At 39.3% G+C, this 21,552-nt stretch overlaps 2 protein-coding genes across 3 annotated transcripts in view; one reads left to right on the top strand and one right to left on the bottom strand.

Moving 5' to 3' along the window:
* Positions 1–78: 78 nt before the first annotated feature.
* On the top strand, positions 79–11,478 carry LOC124881216 (dopamine D2-like receptor). Its single transcript, XM_047386760.1, has 2 exons — positions 79–6,982; positions 7,146–11,478. The coding sequence occupies exons 1-2, from the start codon at positions 5,525–5,527 to the stop codon at positions 7,299–7,301; spliced, it is 1,614 nt and encodes a 537-aa protein (XP_047242716.1). The 5' UTR covers positions 79–5,524; the 3' UTR covers positions 7,302–11,478.
* Positions 11,477–21,552, bottom strand: part of LOC124880984 (potassium voltage-gated channel subfamily D member 2-like) — an 81,353-nt gene continuing 71,277 nt past the window's right edge. The window contains exons 4-7 of one of the 2 annotated variants that reach the window (XM_047386467.1): positions 21,393–21,491; positions 18,310–18,408; positions 16,423–16,643; positions 11,477–12,854 (exon numbers count right to left, since the gene is read on the bottom strand). In XM_047386467.1, the coding sequence (XP_047242423.1) occupies positions 12,680–12,854; positions 16,423–16,643; positions 18,310–18,408; positions 21,393–21,491 (594 nt within the window). In that variant the 3' untranslated portion in view covers positions 11,477–12,679. The remainder of the gene's footprint in view (positions 12,855–16,422; positions 16,644–18,309; positions 18,409–21,392; positions 21,492–21,552) is intronic. The other variant, XM_047386458.1, reaches the window with a different exon arrangement.

The raw sequence follows: 21,552 nt of genomic DNA, 5'->3' as shown, positions 1-21,552 counted from the left end.
TCCAAAAAGTTTGTTTATTTTAGTAATTCAATTTCAAAAGTGACACTTATATGTTACACAGATTCACAGTGATATAACTCAAGGGTCTATTTCGTTAATTTGAATGAATATGGCTTACATCTAATGAAACTTAAAACTCAGTTTCTCCGAAAATTAATATAAGGTTTTTTTATACAGAAATGTTTGTGTACTGAAACGTTAGTGTGTGCACTGTTCCTTTTATGCGCTCGGTGTGTCACAGTGTGTGTTTTTGGTTTGGTATTTGTTTACGTTTAGTTTGGTATTTTGCTGTTTTAAGTATGGTTAGTTTTGAGTCCTTGTTTCTGGTGTTTTATTTTCTAGGTTCTGCTTTTGTCTGTGTTTATGGGTTTGGTGATTGTCTTTAGTTATGAAGTTTATTTCCTGCCCTGTCCTTCTTGTCTCTGTTCTCTCCCATGTGTTCTGGTTCCCTGGGTGTGTTCACAGTTTGTTCCTCGTCAAGCTCCTCCATGTCCTCGTTTATCCCTATCTGGTTCACCTGCTCCCTCTGCCTCCATGTCACACCAGTTCCCTGTTTCCCTGATTACCTGCCCTATTGTTTAATGTCCACCTTTGTCTGTATTTAAGTTCGTCTTTGTCCTTTGTTCCACGCGGTGTTGTTATGTCTCTTTTGATGTCTCTCTGGATTTTTGTCCTTACATTGGATCCTGTTTTCAAACACCCTGTAAACTGGATTGTCTTGTCGCCCTGCACTTTGCCTTCATGTGAGTGAACTCTTTAAATTAAAGTAGGAGTTTTGATCCCCACTCTGCTTTCTCCGTGCTTGTCTGCCTTTTGGTCCACCACACAAACCTCAACTATGACACGGTGCTTGGGTGGGTAAAGGCTGCTGATGTTAGAGATGCTTTGATGCTCACCCTCTACACGTTCTGTAAGCTATAAAACATCATTTTCAAAAAGTGGTCTGTCCACAAAGTGATGTATCTACTCAAATTAGTGGAAAATTGAATGTAAGGAAAAAGTGTTGAAAGATGTAGCGAAGCCTACTTAAGAGCCTTCATACAGATGTATCCAGGATACAACTGTTGCATTCCTTGTTTTAAGCCTTTCCTAAACCTGAGACATCAGATGTGTCTGACCTGGGTTAAGGAGAAAAAGATAGGACAGTTCAGTGGTCCAAACTCCTGTTTTCAGGTGAAAATATTTTAATTTTTTTTAATTTTAGAATCAACAGATGATTTGGGGAACAATGTCATCTGCTGGTGTTGGTCCACTATTTTACTAAGACCAAAGCCAGAACAGCCGTCTACAAAGAAATTATAGAGCACTGCATGCTTCCCTCTGCTGACAAGCGTCAAGGAGATGCAGATTTCATTTTCTAAGAGGACTCGGCACCTGCCCACACTGCCAAAAGTATCAGTATCTGCTTTAGTCAAGTCAAGTCAAGTCAATTCAAGTTTGTTTATATAGCGTTTTCAGCAACAAGGCACTCAAAGCGCTTTAATGACAATAGTATCAATGTGCTTGACTGGTCAGCAGACTCATTCGGCCAAAACCCAAAGCAAATTCTACAGAGTATTGTCAAGAAGTCAGCAATGCAGATAAGATGAAGGCTGGTAATAAAGCAACGTGGGTTCTTAACCCCTCAACAGAACTGATTCCTCCGATTGCCCAATCAGTCAGGTATTAATGGTGCATACTCTTCTTTACCTAAACATACTCTTCAGTTGGATCCCATTTCTTAATAAAAATTATTTTTTATGGTCTTATGGAATATCCAGTTTACTTAGAAACTGACTTTTGGGTTTTCATTAGCTTTAAGGCATAATCATCAAAATTAACAAAAATAAACACTTGGGATATGGCCCTCTGTATGTAATCAGTTTAAATTATATCAGTTTAAGTTTTTTAATTAAATGATGCTGGTGATATGCCTATTTATCAAGCTGTACCTGTAACTGGAAACAGTTTCGTCTTAATTTTTGTTTAGACCTTGTTTGTGAAATTAGTTTTTTCTTTGGCATTTATATAAATGACATCATACTGACGGGTGCCCTCATTCTCTCTAACTATTTCATTCAGTGGCAGTAAGATACTCAGTGAGACAATTTAATTTCTCAGATTTGTTTCAGATTTGCTTCGACAGATGCTGTGTTGAAAGACGACAAAATATTGCTGAACCAAAGATTGTTTGGTGAGAACTGTAGCTGCCGTCTGTAATTTTCCATTTGTATGCCTATTTAACAAGACCAGACAAAGCAATCACAGCCAGACAGTGCAGAAAAACAGGAGGGAAGTGAAACCTCCTTTAAAAGGTACCTGGTTTAATGCGCTGTGAGAGGGTATCTCATCTAAGAAAGTTTTCCAGTTTCAGGTTGTCTTGCATTTGAATATCATTAAAACACATGAAAACATTTTCTCTCAGAGCAATTTATATAAGAATAACAAACAAAAACTAACAAAGCAAAATGGATTAAATTCAGCAGACGTCAGCCTGGTCCTCTGATCAGAACTTACAATAAGGTCCAGCAATGTATTAATGGTGGATTACAAAATAAGTATACCTAGATAGTAGCAACACTAAAACTTGCAGCTGTATGTACAGTTATAATTTCATCCATATGCTGTCAGTATAACTACAATCTTGCTAACCCCTGATAAAGATGTTTAAAAAGCCTTAAAATAAATCCTTTTTAACTGCAGTAGCATAATCGTAATCCTAAAAATGTTTGAAAAACCCAACCTAAATATACTTAATTAAAGTCTATTTGTTAAATGGGGAAAATTGGGAAATATTTTTCTCTAAGTAAATAAATGCCGCTGAGGCCTTATTATAATTTCTACTTTAATTCTTTAACATGATCAAAGTGGCCGGGACTTTTCAATCAGTGACTTCTCAACTCCTTACTGAGCTCTTCCCAGGGTGGGAATACCTGTGACACAGAGGTTCATTTCTCTTAATCACTCTTTAAAATCGGAAAACAAAAGAACATGCAATTTGAGTAAGGCAGATGTATTTTTATTTTTACAAGTAAGTAAATGGCTACAAGAAGAGGGCTACTCCCTTAAACTTGCTTGTTTCTGCTTTCGGGGTGATATTTAAAAAGCTTAAACAGCTGGAGCTGTGATAAAAGAGGCTGAATGAGGACCCATGTTTGCCTTGGCATTATAGACAATAAGCAGGATTGTGTAAAAAACAAAAAAAAAGAAACTCCAAAGCTCACTCTCAGATAACTGCTGTAGTGAACGCCATCCTGGGGTAACCACGTCACTATAACACTAACGGGACTAAACTAAAAGCTTATTGACAAGAAATAAGGAACCCATTTATCTCACGTACATGAGCATTATTCCCTGCTGTCTACATGCCAAAATGGTACTTTGGGAATGAGGCCATTAGGAGTGAATTTAATTGTAATGGTGACTGTTGATATTTAGAAGTTAAATGTTTTAAGTGAAGTGTTTTTGCCAATAAAACGAAAAAACTGCAGTGCTTGTTTCTGGACATATAATTTATAAAGAAACTAAATTTAAAAAAGTTAGTTTAGCTCTGTTTTTGCCTAAATCTTTCTTCTTGTAGAAGAAAGATTTGGACAGTTTTAGAGTTTTAAACAAGTGCCTCTGATGGGTTTACTGTGGAACAAAGTATGACTGTGTGGGAAAGCAGAGAAAGAGATTTAGGTTAAACAGCCTGACTAACGTCTTTTAGCCAGAGAAAATTAGTTGTGTTTGTCCTTCAGATCAACAGATTTTTGATGCGACTTTTCATTTCTGAACAGCAGATCCCTCTACTAAATTCCATTGTGATATTTTGTTAAAAGGTAAAATATTCAAATCCCATTTCTTTTTATGGGCACGTCAGCATTTTCTATTGGTTTGTGAAGTGTTGGTTCAATGTTGTTCCTTCCACCACTTTCTGCAGATAGTGTGGAAGTGAAATTCTAAAGAAATTGTAAGTCTTTTTACTTTGGGCTGCATATCTTGTCTCAGTTGATGTTGTCCAGATATGACAGTTAGGGAAAAACAAAATGAATAGCAGGTTAAATCCAACAGTTTTAGTTTTTGTCCATACATTTCCCAGAGATTTGGGATACATGACTGTATCTCATTGTACTAATCTAATCCCACATTTCCCATGACCCATAAGCTTCTGTATTTGAAGCAAAGAGCATTTCACACTTATCTCCAAACAGGATTACACAATATCCAACCATAATCCTGCAGCATTTCCCCCATCATTCCCAGAGCTACTAAACTGAACTCCTAACTTATCCATCTGGCATCAACATAGCCAGGAGTTCAACCTTTCCAAATCTCTGAGTCAAATTGAATGGACAGCTGTTTGTGTGCTCATCATAGTGCTTCAGCACCTTGCAAAGCTACTTAAACCCCTTGAAATGTTTCACATTTACATTATTACCCCAATCTTTAATTTCCTCTGGTCACATGAGAGCAAAGCAGAACCTTCTGACTTATATACAAAATAATTTGGGTGGCCGAAAACTAACACTATTCATTACCCTGAATATGCCATCCTCATGGAGAAACATGGTGGTGGCTGCATGATGCAACGGGGAAGCCGTTATTCACAAGGGACAGGGAAGCTGGTCAAAGTTAATGGGAAAATAACTGGAGATAAACAGGAAGAGGCTGAAAAAGACTTAAGAGTGGGGCATCGGCTTACATTCCAACAGGGCATCAACATAGAGCCGGGGCTACAATAAAATTGTTTAAATCAACAAAGTCAAGTGTTAAAAAGATCCAGTTAAATTCCAGACATAAATTAAATCAAACATGTGGTACTAATTGAAAGTTCCTTATTACAGATGCTCTCCATCAAATCTATCTTTGAGCTATTCAGCAAGGAAGAATAAACAAAAATGTCAGTGTCTAGATGGCAGAGAAATACCCCTGAAAAACCCACAACTGTAACTGCAGCACAAGGTTTTTCTACAAAGTATTCAATCAGGCAGGTGGTATAAAAATGCATAGCACACTTTTAATATATACTCTATATATTTGTAAAGAAAATTGAAAAGAATGTTCAGTTTCCATTTCAATTGTGCATTACTTTGTGTTGGCCTATCACACACAATCCCAAGCAAATACACTTACGTTTGTGATTGTTATGTAACAAAATATGGTACTCTTCAATGGGCTACGAATCCTTTTGCAAGGACGTGCATCCCATTCTTATTATGCACTTTCAAACCTGAATGCTTGACTGGTTTTATGAAGTCATATATGTCACAGACGAGACAAAAGTGGCATAACTGCTCTTCAATTAGCAGCCGTCCCTGATTGCGCCCCAGTTGTCTAAGCTGTGAATACACTGAAGAGTTTTTAATGAATGTGAACAGCAAGGACTCCCAGGTGACCCGCTGGTGCTGCGGAGTGATAATGAAAAGGGTGGGTACCTTTTCTAGGCCGTAGCTTTTCCCATTATTCATTCATCAGAGAGGGTGTGCGACTGCAGAAGCATGCTTGATGTTTGCTCAGTCAGCGTGCACAGCCAGCCGAGCATGTTGAGTCTCTGAACTAGGACATGAGTGGGGCACCCACACCTGCAGAGGGCTCTGGGAATGTCACTGTTTGGGAGGCGTACATCGACTTTGCCCTTGTAGTGGCAAACAGCTTTGTTCTGCTAATCACCTGCGCCATGGGAACAGCGGCGAATGTTTTTGTAATCCTGGCAGTTTGTCACCAAAAGTCGCTGCAAACATCCGTCAATGCGCTGGTGGTGAATCTCTCTGTCGTAGACCTCCTGCGGTGCACGATCGACTGCCCTGTTCTTCTACACATTATCGTGACTATGTACCTAGGAGGGCATGTGAACCATCTGATCTGTGACACACAAATGGCCTCCTTCTCCTTCACCAGCTGCATCCAGTTGTCCACGCTGGGGTGCATAAGTGCAGAGAGATACCAGGCGATTGCGAATCCCTTCATAACAAGTCAACGAAAAATACGGATCAAGGTGCTGATAACTCTTACGTGGATCCTGGGAATTTCTGTGGCTGCTGTTTGTCAGATGTTCTTGAAAGACTCACCTGTGTATGTAAGATGCCAAGAAGGCCAAAGAGGAACATCATTCTCCTATGACAACGTTGGTCTCTATGTGCTGCTCCCTCTGTGGGTGTTTTGTTTTTGGATAATCACTGGCTTCTATGCTCGCATATTTGCTCTACTGAGGTCACACAATCGCAAAATATTTGATGAAGGCATTTCTGTTCCAACAAAGGACATTAAGGAAGATAAGCAAAGCACAGCAGTGGAAAATGGACAAAAGAAATGTCAGAACAAGCAGACTCTGAGTCTCAGTGTTGCTGAACCAAGTCGATTTGAGAAAAATTTCCTGCTGACCTCCGAGGGAGCCCCACAAAGCATCTCCATGAGTTCTGTTAGGACTGGGTTTAAAATTACAGTAGAGATGGAACAACCCCACCCTCTTGAAGCGAAGGACGCATTGCAGACTGTGGAGAAATCGTTAAAAATGGAGCAATGCAGTGCTCAGAAAACAGAAGCAAAAGCCTCAAATCAAGATGTGGCTGCTGACAGAATGATGCAGGAAAGGCCAAGCAGTCCTAACCACGAAAATCAGTCCAGACAAAGCCTGAAACCTGAAAGTCCACTCAAAGAAAGCTGCTCCCCGAATGTATCATCTACACAATTAGATCATCCTCAATCTACCTCGGTCTTATTGACTGATCTGAAACAAGAAAACAACAGCACTGGGGGAGAAACACAAGCAGCGCCTACGCTAGATCAAGAGTCTTCTATGCCTCCTGTCCTGAGTAATGAAACTGTAAAACAACACATACAAGTAGAAGGTGCTGTCTGCATCATGCCTTCGAAGGCCAGCAAGGAGAGAGCAAGAAAAAAAAAGGAGAGTAAAATGGCCAAACGCGCCGGCTACATCATCATAACCTTCCTCTTATTCTGGCTGCCGCTAATCACAACCATCCTGGTTAATTTTCTTGTTCACAAAAACAGGAATACACAGGTGAGTCTCTGTGCCAGCTTCTACTGCATGCTCTGAAGACATTACCATGCAAATATGAGAGTGACAGGCACGTTTGGATCATTCCATCTGTGCAGCAAACAGATCTATGCGTGTGTGAAACCCAGCTGAGCTCTAAAATGTTGTACCCATTTGCTTTTTTCAGATGTCAGTCATTCAAGACATGGAGATCCTGTCGGTGTCTGTCTCCTGCATCACATCACTGAGCAACCCGATAATATACGCTGCGGTGAACCCGCAGTTTCGCTCAGAGTTTTATAAGCTGAAAAGCTGGGTTAAATCCAGATTCTATAAGAAATGAGAACATCTCATCTGACCTTTACACACTGATAATACATTTAGACTTATGATGCCTTGAAAAGGCATAAACGTTTTCCTATTATGAAATGTTTTATTGCAGTTTTTTTTAGTTCAATAAAAATCAGGTAAAGAGTAAGGACATGTGCTTTAATGCATCAATCATAAAAATCATAAAAAAATTGTATAAATGTCAAAACGGAAAGCAGACCAGCAGACCTTAAAGATCAGTATTGGTCTGGGGAAGCCTGATCAGTGCATCTCCAGATGTAATGTGAAAAGGTTAAAGGTGTATCAACAGTTTTCAAAGTTATGTTATGCATCTGATTTAATATAGTAAATACAGCATAATAAAAAAAAAATAAAAAACTGTCAGAATCCCTCTATTAAAGGGATTTTTTTTATTTGGTCATAGGAAGTTTTACATGCTGCCATGCTTTCTTCCATTTTCCACTTGCTGGCTTCTCAGCAGTTGCTAAACACCACAGAGCAGAGACATCGCATGCTGTGAGGACCTGGTTGAACCAACATTCAGCTCAGCAGGAGGACGCTGTAGAGCTCCGCCTCAAACAAGCACTGAGGTCAGCTTATCTGTCTTCAGAGACCTGCTGACAGGACCCACCGCTGGGCCAGTCAGGTCCTAACATGTTCGATAGCAGCTTCTTCATATCATCCAGTCTTTATACAACAGACAGACTTTGAGTAAACAGGAAAAGGAAATTATAAAACCTTGGTGATTGTATTATAGGTTTTAGTCCTCTCGTGGATGAGGTATGAAAATCTCACTCAGGAATTTCTACGTAAGTGCTTTCGATAACATTCATTTAGATGTTAAAATACAACATACTTCACAATATTCCAAAATTGTTCAATGTAATGAAAAAAGAAACTGCAGTCTGTTAATGATTTCTTTTCTTCTCTCTGCATGTTCCTCATCCATCCCTCATTCAGCTCTTCATTCTTGCCCCCCCCCCACCGCGCTGAACAATATGTTTAAACAAGAAAACAAAACAAAAAACTATTGTCCTTGGCAGTAAACAAAAAGGAAATGAGAATTACAATAAAACTTAATTACAACAATGTACCAGTACAAGGAAGTACCAAAAAAACAAGGCTCCCACACTGACATATATTATTTTTTTAAAATCTACATCTTCAGCATCCTCACCTACACCGTCACTACATCTAGCACATCTCAACCCTTATTTTTCTGAGAGACATTAATGGGAACTGACACTAGCATCTTCCTCATTCAACTTCAATATTAGTTCCACTTGTCATAGGTCCTTCTGTCATATGCTAAACTGTACTGATTAAATGGACAATATAACTCAGAAGATTGCATGAATCAGCTAGTAAGTTATTGTTTTGGTTACAAAAACTACAAGTTACAGCCTAATAACAAAGAAATGTTTATTTATACATCTAAACTTGGAATTTCCTCCCAACATAAAAATGGAACTTGAAAAATTTTGCAACTACTTTAGGTGTTATTGATATTACCAATATCAAACTACAGAAGGGCTGGGAAGATATTCCCATTGTGCTTGGAATCCCTGGCTGAGAACCTGAGCTTCCATGTATCTGATATTTTCCTTTGTTTATCCCTGAACTCTGTCAGGTAGAAAATCTTCATCTTCTTCACCTTTTTCAGCATCCTTAGCTCTCTCAGTATCCTCAGCTCCAACACAGCTAGATCTAAAATATTACTTTCCTTACTTTTCTGAGACATCCATAGACGCTGTCAAAAACATCATACTCCTTAGACACGTTAGCATTATGTTAGGTCCAAGGCTTTAGGTGTAGGTCTTTATAACCTGTACTGCACTTCAGTTTAAAAAGCTAGAAACACATTCAAATTTCACTTTCATGATTGAACTAGGCTGCAAAAATATTATTTTGGTTACAAAAACTGTAAAACTGTTACTGTCTAATAAAAAATATTTTTTGTAGTTTGCCGTTGAAGTACTTTCAAGAACAATATTTTCCCTCTCATGGTATGAATTGCTGTTAAAGGGATAGTTTGGAGTTACCGAAGTGAAGAGCAGTACAATTTGATCAGTAGTAGTTCCCTTACCTGTAGCAAGTGAGGTGCAGAAAACTGAAGAAATCCTCAGAGTTCAGGTAGGCTAACAGCCAATCAAAATTTTGGTTGAATTTAGCAGTTTAGGACAAGTTAAACAAAAAAATTTTCTATTAACAGGAAACATTCTATATATTTATTACGTCTAAAGGTTTGTTGTCTCGTTTTTTTGTTGCTGTTTCAACAGCTTTGGTGCTACTACACTAAGTTACGTTGGTGAATGCTATCATTGGCTGCATGAGTTTGTTGCACAAACAATAGCCTGTTGTGAAATCCACTTTGGATGAGTCGCAGCTGTTGAGGCAGATTGATACAGCTGGCAGCCTCAACCAACCTAACTTTAAAACAGCAACACAGAAGCTGTTCGGCTGAGAAAACAACAACAAACTTAAGAACAGGCCCTTCTGGAAGTGACAAAGTGCATTATCCGCAAACATAGCATTGTATCCCATGGCAGTTTTAAATGGTTAAAAATCAGCTAAATAAGGGGATTCTCTTGACTTGTAGTTAGCCTATATTCTACTAGAATGGACATTAATTGTACATTACTCTCAATAAAAGATCAATACACTTCAACAAGATATTTTTCCTAAATTGCTAGTTAATATTAATGTAACCAACATATCTATTTTGTACCTGCGAGTGTGCCAAACTATATAACAGGACTGGCAAGATGTTCCTGATGATGTCTTGGTGGCCAAGTAGAGGTTTCTTGTGCACTTAATAGTTAACCAGTAGGTGGCACCGTATGGAGCACTCCACAAGAGTTCAATAACATATATCAACAACACTCACACATAGAAGAAAACTGCATTTGAAGAGCTGCCAGCTGCAAGTGACCACTAATACAGTTGAAAACAGATATATACATACATGGCCTAAAAAGACACAAAACCTATTTTTCCTCTCTGTCTTACTTTAAATCAGACTAAACATGTATTGTTTTAGGTCAGAATTACCTAAGTTAATTCTATTTTCGAAAAGACAGGAGAGATAGTTTTTATTGGGGATTTTTTCTTTTTCTTTTAACTTTCTTCAAATTTAGAAGTATATATACGTTTCCTTGATATTTGATTGAATTGCCGTTTAAGCTGAATGACTTGGGTCAAATCCCTCCACAACCCTCTCACCATTGTTTGCTGTAATTTTGGCCCATTCGTCCTGACAGGAGTGGTGTAACTGAATCAGGTTTGTAGGCCACATTGTTTACATACACCTTTTCAGCTCTGTCCACAAATTCTCTATGGGACTCAGATCAGGGCTTTCAAAGCATTGTCTCTGCTGTCCTTTAGCACCTGTATAACTAATTTGGTGGGATGATTAGGACCCCCTTTGAGCCCAAGCTTTAACTTGCAGATGTCTTAAGATGCTGCTTTAATATTTTCACATAATGTTAATGTGACCTGCTCCAATTCCTCCTGCAGCAATAAAACAAACAAAATAAAATCACAGAACATGATGCTGCCATTCCCGTACATCACAGTTGGAGGTGAAGGCATTGGAGTGCTCAAACCTGAAGGCTTTTTCCTTTAGCCTCCAAATGTAACGATGGTCATTATAACCAAACACTTAGATTTTTGTCTCATCAGATCTCAGTACAAATTTCAAAAAATTAAGGTATTTTTTGCTGTGTGCATTTACAAACACCAATCTTAATGTAAACTTCTGAAGTTGAAAAAAGTAAGGAAAAACGATCGTAAAACACCCTCCCTCTCATTATTCTGCCATTTAGCAAATAAATAATATTTTTGGCCTCAAACAGAGGAAGTTGTTTTTTATTATTTAATGTGAGAGAGTGAGGAAAAAAATGTTACGTGTCTTTTTATTACACTTACAGTGTAAATATCTGGTTTCAGCTGTGTATGAAGCTATACCATCAACATCCACATGCATACAGAAGAAAACTGCTGTAGTGACCACTATGCATGGAAGGGTGAAAGAATGACATGGGCCATTTTATAGATGCTTCAGCAGAGCTGCGCTGTTTATTCTACCCACTGCACCAAATGCACAATGTGCGATCAAATTTGTCCCTTTTCTTTACCCTTACACACCCAGTCCATTATTTGCACTTCATTAAAAGCAGACTTCAAAAGTCCGGACACACGCCAGCTTTATTGTGCTCCAATCCATTGATTTTCCCATCACTGACAAACCTCCCAACAAGAAGCAGAGACACACTTTAATTAAAACATAATTCTGCAATGACAGCATGCAAATCATTAAATTCAACCAGGTAACAGACAGAAAGAGTTTTGGCCAACAACTGTTCGAACTAAATCTAGAAATGAGAGGAGCCAACTTCAGATGCATTTGATAAAGTCCTAACCGAGAAATATTTACAGTATGAAAAATATACAAAATGGTGCTTTGACGCAATGGAGTCAACAAAGTCATTGTGAGGAAGTCATTCACTGTACTCTCCTAAGGTGTTGAAGGCCGATGCTACCATTCTGTATGTGTCCACATTAAGGTTAGTCAAGTGTTGCCAAGGACATCTCCCTATTCACTTGTGCCCTAACTAACGTATACCCTGTATAGTTATCAGTAACAACTTTTAACTACCGACAGCGGCTTTCATACTGAGCCAGCATGGCAAATATAGAAGCTAACACAGATTTGGTCGTTTAACTTTCACTTGCACATTTCACAAACATGTCCGGATGAGTCGGGTGATTTTGTTCATCGGGCGATTAAACCAGCCAGTTAATGAGTCAAGTTCATGATTATTCACAACATCGATCTCTTCCAGTGGATGTATGTTTTTTGGACTCTACAACAGTGAAGGGGGAAGATAAGAAAGCATTTAATCGAAGAGAGTTTTAAATGGAACAGGGTGGAGAGTGATTTCATATTCACAAAGATGGCCCATTTAGGCAATGAATATGTGTGCTTTATCATCAGAGGCCGTCGAGAATGATCTCGAGACTTTTCCGCCTTTGAATCAGAGACAACAAATACGTCTAAGTCACATACTGAAAAATAAGGTTTTTCTCTCAGTATGTTTAGGCAACGATGACGATCACTCCAAACGCTTTCTCGCTTTGATGTGCTTAATGGAGCAAGATCTGCTGGTTCAACATCAAACTTCTCAGGCGGCTGTCCACACAGTTTTTTTTTTTTTTAACTCCATGCAAAGTCTGACATCAGATGAAATCACAACTTCAAATAAAAATCTCAACCACTGTTAAGTTTATAATCCCTCTTGGTTATGGCAGGTTGATGCTCGGTGGTCCCTCTCCTCAGCACCTGGTGCTTTCTGAGACCAGTTAGCTGATCAGATCAGATAGGCGTGACATCTACAAGGCAGATACTCGGACAATGTTGCTGTGCAAGTATGTGGTGGTGGAGGTGGAGGTGTTGTCTGACGAGGTCACCACCGGGGCGGACAGCCGGACCATGGTCGGGGAGATGTAAGCTTCGTCGCACTTCAAGGGTACAGTCTCATTGAGTTTGGCGTTCAGGCTGGAGCGGCTGAGGAGGAGAATCAGGAGAGTGAGACAGCTGACCTTGAAGAAATTATTAGTGCAAGAGTTAATTTTTGGAATATTTTACAGGTAAAACGTTTAGTGAAGAAAGATTTAGTGAAGAAATTTAGTGAAGAAATGTTCAAAAAGATGTGTTTTTTGTGCATTGTTTGACAGAGCCTGTAAAAAATACAATAAAAGAAACTTGAGGAACTTGATCAATATTTTTTCAGGCTTTCTAAAGGTCTTTTAAAGTTTTTTCTTTAGCTACTTTTTTACACATTTTCTATCCAGCCTTTGTACCTGACCATTACAGCATATTGTGTGGTGTGTGATTTAAAAACTTGTGACAAACCAAAAAACGTATGAACAGCGTCTGAAATTCAGTTCACATCTATTATGTAGAAATCCAGCAGAGATCTACAACTTTGCCTTAAAAATGCATCTTTATGGGAATCATCTTATTGGTGCAAAAATCAAGTGTTCTTTTTGTTTGCAAAGATGTCATCATTGTTTTTTTGATGATTCAGCTAATTAAATTGCAACACACAGGTCTCTGTCACAGGTTGCTGGTAAGTGTCTAAAGATCCAGTTGAAAGCTGGTTGTTTGACACTCCCTCGCAAAAGAATCCATACCCATTAAACTTTTACAGATTTTGTCATGTTTTAACCACAAACTTGTATTTCATTAGATTTTATTTAATAGACCAACACAAAGTAGTTTATTTTTAAATTATCTTTAGGTTACTTTGACTGGGCCATTCTAAAACATCAATATGCATTGATCTATACCACTTGTTTGTAGCTCTGGCTGTAGGTTTAGGGTGATTATCCTGTGGGAAGGTGACCCCAGTCTCTGATGTCTCCACTAACAGGTTTTCTTTCAGGACTGCTTTGTATTTAGCAAAATAAATGCCTCCCCTCATCCTCATCCTGCCACCACAACGGTGAAGCTGTTTTCAAGGTGACATACAATATCAGTTTTCTGCCACATATAGCATTTTGTAGGCCAGAACAGTCCAATTTTGGTCTGTTTGACCAGAGCAACTGTTTCCACATGTTAGCTGTGTCCGCTGCATTGCTTGTGGCAAACTGTAAGGGGGACTTCTTTCAAAAAAAGATTTTCAAAAATGGCTCTCCTTATGCCGCTTTTCTATGAAAGCAAATTTGTGGAAAATCTGAGGAATAATTGTCCTGTTGAAAGATTCTCCCACCTGAGTTACCATGGGCCATTTTTGGTATTGATTGATGGATTGATTGATGGATTGATTGATTGATTGATGGATTCCTTGGACTTCCCTGTTCCTCTTGCTCACTAGTCTGTTTACTAATTGGCAGATATCTGAATGTCATTACACTGGATTTTATTACGGGATGTCAGAACTACTTTGAGTGGGTGTACCAAATAAAACCCCAATAAAATCTGTTAAAGTTCATGATTGTAATGTGAAAAGGGTAAAGGCTTTTTCCAGAGCACCGTAAGTTGCCTTTTATGTGTACACACAACACTGATTCACATGCAACAATTACAAAAAAAAAGAGTTTTTTTTTCTAAATAGTTTAGAGTTGATATTTAGTGCCTACTGCAAAAACACTGGTGTCAAAAAGGACAACATATCAAAAGTTATCACTGAAAGTTTCATTTTTAATTCATGCTTGGTTTGACTTTGACTCCATCAATAGTTTTCAAACTGGGAAAGGAAGATGTTTACCCCTGTATTACATCAGCTGTTTTAAAACTGCTATGGAAACTGTAGGGATCAGTGGCTGTAGTGTTCCTATTCTTCTTGCATGACAGAGTTTTTGAGATGTTTAACAAAATGGGAAATGTTTTCCTTGGTTATTATCCTCAAATATTTTCATTGAGTGAAAAGTCCAACTTTAAGCCAAATTTGCTTAAGAGATTTATTAGCACACAGCCATACTGTTATAACATGGAGTAAGAAGGTTGAAAAAGGATGAAGTTTGTGCCGACGGCGCCACGTGATGCTTCAATTCCTGACAAATGTGAATACATTTTTTATGCTTTCTTGTTTTAAGAGTCTGAATTGCATCTCTCAAAAGAAAACCTTTAGATGTTTCAAACCATGCAGGGATTTCCACTACAAAGCCACTGCCCGAGTGCCTGAAGGATTCACTATAAAGCACTATTTTGTTTGTGTGCATGGCTATCTAGGTCCTAATATTGTATGTTGCACATTGTAACCTCTTCTGTAATTGTCTGTATTTATACTGAGAAATGTTGATCAGAAATATTTGTGTTTATTTGCATAATGATACTAACATCAAATTCCAAAACAGTTAAGTGTTTATTGCTGAAAGTAGATTGATCTAAACATCTCTTGCAGTTCATTGCAAAAGTTTTCTTGCCCCCATGTTTTTTTGATTTATGTTCCAGCCAGAGAATTTCAATGCTTTTTATTTGGATTTTATGTGACAGACAGAAGCAATGAAGTGCATAATTGTGAAGTGGATGAAAAAGGATTCCCTCACTTGTTACTTTGTAGAAACACATTTTGCCACTAAAGTCTTTTGGGATATGCCCTCTAGCTTTGCACATGTAGAGAATGACACTTTTGCCATTTTTTATCCTTCAAACTAGCCCCAGCTTAGTCAGATTGGAATGGAGAACCTATTTGAATTCTAGCACATTGAATAGGCTTTGATGTAATCTTCATTGGAGCACTGGTTTCTACTATGTTCCTGCTGAAAAAAGCCATCCCACAGAGTGATATTACCACTACAATGCTTTATAGCAGGGAAGTTGTGTTCAGGGTTATTGGTACTGTTAGTGTTCCTTTACATGTAGTAGAGCACCTTCTTCCAAATGTTTGCTGTGTCCCCTAGATGGCTTGAAGCAAACTTTAAACAAGACTTATTCATTATGTCTTTCAGCGGTTTTCTTATTGGCGCTCTTCTATAAAGCCTGTTAGATTTGTCAACCTGAGCTATGAATCTCAACAGCTCCTCAAGAGCTACTATAGGTCTCAAGGATACTTTCTGATTAATGCTCTCCTTGCCCCACAAGATCTTGGACTGAACAGTTCTCTGTGAGATGTTCAAACCTTGGGATTTTGTATAACCCTGCACTAAACGTCTCCATAACTGTATTCCTGACCTGTCTGCTGTGTTACTTGGTCTCCATGGTGCTGTTTGTACACTGGTGCTCTCCAACAAACCTCTGAGGTCTTCACAGAAAGGCTGCATTTATACTGAGATTAAATTACACACAGCTGGAATATGTTTACTAATCAGATGACTTCTAAAAGTGATTTTGTGTTAGAGGATCACAGTAGAGAGCATTGAAAACAAAGACACAGCACACTTTTTAGATTTTTTGTTAAAGAATTTGAAAACTGTATCATTTCACGTCTACTCTTTGTTGGTCTATCACTAAAAAGGGGTTTTGAGGTGACCAAATGAGAAAAAGTTCAAGGGGTATGAATACTTTTTGTATTTACATCCTGTCATTGGTGCATACTTGAGATGTGTAATAATTAATTAAATTAACTGGAAAATCTTTGCATTCTGTTTTCAGTGCACATTGGAAGTAGATTTTGCCCAACATTTTTGACCTGTTGGACACGGGCCTCTCTCTGATTTGTATGGTGCTGAGCTCCTGGTTGTTGGTGCTCGGCAGGCTGAAGCTGCTCTTCTTCCTGTGGCGTCGAGAGCAGCACGAGCTAAGGCCGTGCGGAGACGAGGACATTGAGGAAGTGCAGGAGCCCGACTTGTTCACCACTGAGATCTCCATGCAGTTGGCCTGGAAGGTCTGCTCGTCCACAAACTCGTGATTCTGGTGGAGGAGGAAAGCAGAGGTTTAAATTCAGTAGGGTATTTTTTTACATCAGCGTTAGGTGTATGAATGAGTGTGTGCATGGTTGTCTGTGTGTTGCCCTGCGATGGACTGGCGACCTGTCCAGGACGTACCCCGCCTCTCGCCCATAGACTGCTGAAGATAGGCACCAGCTTCCCCATGACCCACTATGGAATAAGCGGTAGAAAATGGCTGACTGACTGACGTTTGAATGTGCTAAATAATGAGTAAAGATGTTTTAGAGCAGACTGAAGAGGAAAACTATTCGATAGATAAAAAATGAATTATCAAAGGAGTACGATTATATTGGGCCAGATGTCCATATTAAGTGCCATCTGTGTGAACACAACTGTTATCCCTGTGACAAATGAGCAGAACTCGAAGGTCAGTATGGAGATATGCTGCAGCTCCCACCAGCAGGTGGCAGGGAAACACCGTGAAGGATCGGATGCTGTACCCTGAATCACGCCTCTGTTCTCCTACCTCCTGCTCATCTCTCCATTATCTATAATACACATCAAGAGAGGCCTAATGTAAACATTTGCGCGGCAGTCTGAATGCTATGTAACCTTTACGTAGTGCTTCCCAAACAAGCTGCAGGTCTTTTACCAACAGGAGAATCCTCCACTGAGTCACTGCTTTTGCATGTCTCTGCACCAACTCTAAAGCTGCACATGAAAAAAACCTTACCTCAGTATGTAACATGCATTAAAGAGTCTCTTTCTTCTCTGAATTATAGATAACGTAAACAAAGCAGGCTGCTTTGTTTGGAAGAAAATAAGGTAACTGGCAGGAACAGTCATGTTATCTTGGACCCGTTTCTAAAAAAAGCGACTCCACATTCACCAACGCCATTTATGGCTATTTTTAACTAGTGCTGCATATAAAATAGATTCTACAGTTTGAACATGGATGGAAAACTCACTTTGTTTCTATTCTTATCTCACTGTAACAAGTTGGCACTACTGAAGATGCAGCACAGACTGCAAGAGTAATGCGATGTTACATGAAAGGACTTTTATTCTACAGAGAGAAACGTGAAAAGTCTGTGTGTTAATTTCATAGGAAAAATGGGAGATGCAAACGTTTTTGCTTTCCACTGGACACAGGTTTTAAAGCTAATAGCCAAACTTTTCTATAAAATCATTCAAACTCTCTTTTAGATATAATTAGTCCCAGTTTGTTTAACAGTTTTATTGTAAATATTTGTTTAATCATGTTGAAATCTCCCCTCACACACCAGCTTCGAAGCTCACATGCCTCCAGTGACATCACATAAGGCATGTGGCAACTGTTCAGCGTTCTCTTCAGTACATCTATTTGTGTTTTTCATGATTTTATTTAAATTTCTTCCTTCATAGGTTTTAACTTCTGTCTGACAGCGGCAGAACATTTAAGGGATATGTGAGAACACTATAGATATGTGAAGAGGATCGGGGTAGACTGGGATGACCAGATTTCATTATCAAAGGTCTTCAAGAATAATTTCAAGTCAAGATGTTATTGAAACCATAGGTTCTGGTGGATACATTCCATTAAGATGATTTTCTATACATAATGTTGTTTCCTGCAGATCTGCTGCAAAATTAAAAATACAATACATGAACCACTGAATAATAGCTTTAATTAAGAAAATTATTTTTACCGTGGTCTTCTCCAAGCAGTGCAGCAAATGATGATGTTGGCTCTCGAAAGGAGGGCTAGCGGCCTTTCCAACCAGGGCTTGTCCTGCTTTCTTAGAGGCCTTGGAAAACACAAAGTTAAAACAGACAAAGACAAGAAGAAGAAGAAAAAGAAGCTGCAGTATGGATGAGCAGGCTCAGACTCAGAAATAAACAACCAGTTGCAGTGATGCGGTAAAACAAAGACGGCAAAGCACTGAAGTTAAAATGCTGATCTGTAGCTTGGCAGCCAATCTACTGCATTAGATGCTTGGAAACTTGGGTTGACTGCAGAGATGCACGAAGAGATCCGCTGGTAACTGTAATGATTTTCAGTCTGATTAGCACGGAACGGTGACCTGGCAGTCTGAAACTCAAAACGTCATCTTTTTCCGATCAGTGATAATACCTTGGCCCTGTGATGGACTGGCGACCTGTCGAGGGTGTACCCTGCCTCTCGCCCATAGACTGCTGGAGATAGGCACCAGCTTCCCCGTGACCCACTATGGAATAAGCGGTAGAAAATGACTGACTGACTGATAATACCTTGTGCCTGGTTGACACTTTTCGGTGTGGAAATTGTTACTGAGTGTATTATAACACCAAGGTAGCTATTTCCAGCATAAAGGAAGTCGAGGCACAAGATGTAATTTACGGCTTTTAGGCTTAATCTGACTCATTTCCTTTTTTTTAATGACTGATTTCTTTAAAAGAAAACTGGAGTTTTTTTAATGAAGGCAAGTTCATTCAGGCTGCTACAAGTGAGAACTGGACTTCAGCGGGTACTGGTGGCTTCCTTGACATTTGTAAATTTGAAATTCTGGTTATCTGGTGATGTTTACAGTTACCAGGCATGGCCCAATTACCAGCACCAAGGTAAAGGTAAACCAAGGTTTGAAATGTTTTATACTTTAAAACTGCCAAAAACCTCTGTCATACCATTTTTTTGATTCAAAGCCCTTTTATTAAGATGCAAGAGAAATAGACTCCACACCCTGCGCCTCGACACTGCCGCTCAGCTGGCTGAAAGATGGCTATTACAGTTATTCCTTGTCTATATGAAAGACAAATTCAGCTGTTCGGAAACATTTTCAGTCGCAAAGAACATGTAAAGCCACAGGAAGGAAACAAAATGAAAAGCACCTATCAGTCTTATGAGGGTTACGCTGTCTTAACTCAAATTAATTTGACTGTAAAAGCAATAAGATTATGTTATTCATTTTTTTGCTGCAAGTGATACCATAGAACCGTGTTATTTTTACTTAAGGTTTTCAAATTATGATAATATCATACCAAAGTCTAACAATAACTAGCGCAAACAATGCTAATCACGGCCATCATTAACATAAGATGCTAAATACAGTTGGAAATGTCAACTCCGTATTCATTCTGTCTTTGTTTTGGAATAATAAAACCCAGTTTTACATTGAGTGCTCTCTAACACACCCAGTGTGTTGTTGCCTCTGGTCATTATATAACTAATTAATGATTGCTCATGGCAGGAAGGCTAGAAAAAACTATTTTTATTTATACAGTTAAACCCACAAGTATTCTCACCCCTGTCAGATTTAGGTTTAAGTAATCTTTTAATAATTTAATAATACAATTTTTATTATTTTTATCAGCATGTGTCTTCTGACTTGAAGCTTGGGGTGCCCCGGCCAAGGCTGAATCTGATAGAGAATTTATGGAGGAAGCTAAGGATTAGAAGTAGGGCAATGAGAATGTTCATCACGGAAGATAAATCGTTAAAAGTACCAGTACAGCCACTGTAAGAAGGGTTTTACTTTTTTCCATTAATTACAAAAATTATTATCACCTGTTTTTTTTAACATATGTTTTTAAATAACATATGAATAAAACAGGGGCTGCATGGTGGTAGCACTGTTGCCTTGCAGCTTGAAGGTCCTGGGTCCGATTCCCGGCTGGGGGTCTTTCTGCATGGAGTTTGCATGTTCTCCCCGTGCATGCGTGGGTTCTCTCCAGGTACTCTGTGTGCATGGTTGCTTGTCCTGTCCGTGTCTGTGTTGCCCTGTGATGGACTGGCAATCTGTCCAGGGTGTACCCTGCCCATAGACTGCTGGAGATATGCACCAGCTTCCCCGTGACCCACTATGGAAGAAGCAGTTTAGAAAATGACTGAATAAAACAGTAAAATGGATCCTGCTGTTACATTGTTTTATTATCTTTTGAAAGGTACCTTTCTCATTTTCTATCAGAAACAAACAAGCTGGCTGAATGAAAATAACTTGAAATTTAAATCTTTAAATTTAAATCGGAATTTTTGAAGTTAACTGTTGTTCTTAACCGAAAGCAGAATTGGCCACAAATCTCAGGTGCATCTCTTGCTGACATGCAAGATCATTTCCTTTGGTACAAAAGGACTGTTATAGTCAAATTCAAGGTAAGCTCATTTCAGATCAACAGTAGTGGCGCACCTTGACACAGATCAAACAGACTGCACCAAACAAAGCACAAATTTCACACTATAACAACACCACACACTTATAAAACACACACACAATTGATGATGCTCCGCGCGGCTCTGGGATGGACGGCTTGTTGCATTAGTCTACACTACAACCTGGATGCCCAAAAATTCACACACACATCAAACACAGAGTTTAGAGGAGATGCAGGCTGAGCAGACAGCTTCCATGGCCCGACACACTCTCCGATAAGTTGTTTTTGGGTTCCCTCCTTCCCCTCCAAACCCTGTTGGACAAACATGCAGAGCTTGTTTATGAGTCAATGTGACTGTAATGGCTGTGTTCCACCAAAAGGAAAGAGTCCCCTCCCAGAGAGAGATAGTGTTCACGAAACATGTCAATGCTGCAGCCGAAAGGTGCGATGCAAGAGAGAGGACGATCACGCTGAAGCACTGGAATGACATCGGATCCTACGTTACTGCATGAGAAGCCCCCCACGGCCCCCCCAACCTCCAAAAAAGTGTTAGGTGGCATGCCCCAACCACCCCAACCCAACTCCGTCCTCGAGCAAAAGCGGCATGCAAGCGTCAGCGAGGCCCAGGTCGGTCAGACCCCATGCTGCTGCTTGGCGCCGTTACCTCCTCAAAGGCGTCGATCAGGGGCCCGTTTTGTTTGTAGCGCAAAAAGGCATTAGTGCCCCGAATCTTCGCAGCACGGATTCTAGCGAGGCGAGTTTTCTGTTTGAACAAACAGACCTCTGTTTTAGCCCCTGACGGTTTGTCTGCCACACTAATTGGT

This window comes from Girardinichthys multiradiatus, chromosome 2, assembly GCF_021462225.1.
Source record: "Girardinichthys multiradiatus isolate DD_20200921_A chromosome 2, DD_fGirMul_XY1, whole genome shotgun sequence".
Classification (NCBI taxonomy): domain Eukaryota; kingdom Metazoa; phylum Chordata; class Actinopteri; order Cyprinodontiformes; family Goodeidae; genus Girardinichthys; species Girardinichthys multiradiatus.
The sequence above is the reverse complement of the archived record's forward strand: the minus strand, read 5'-3'. Positions and strand labels throughout refer to the sequence as shown.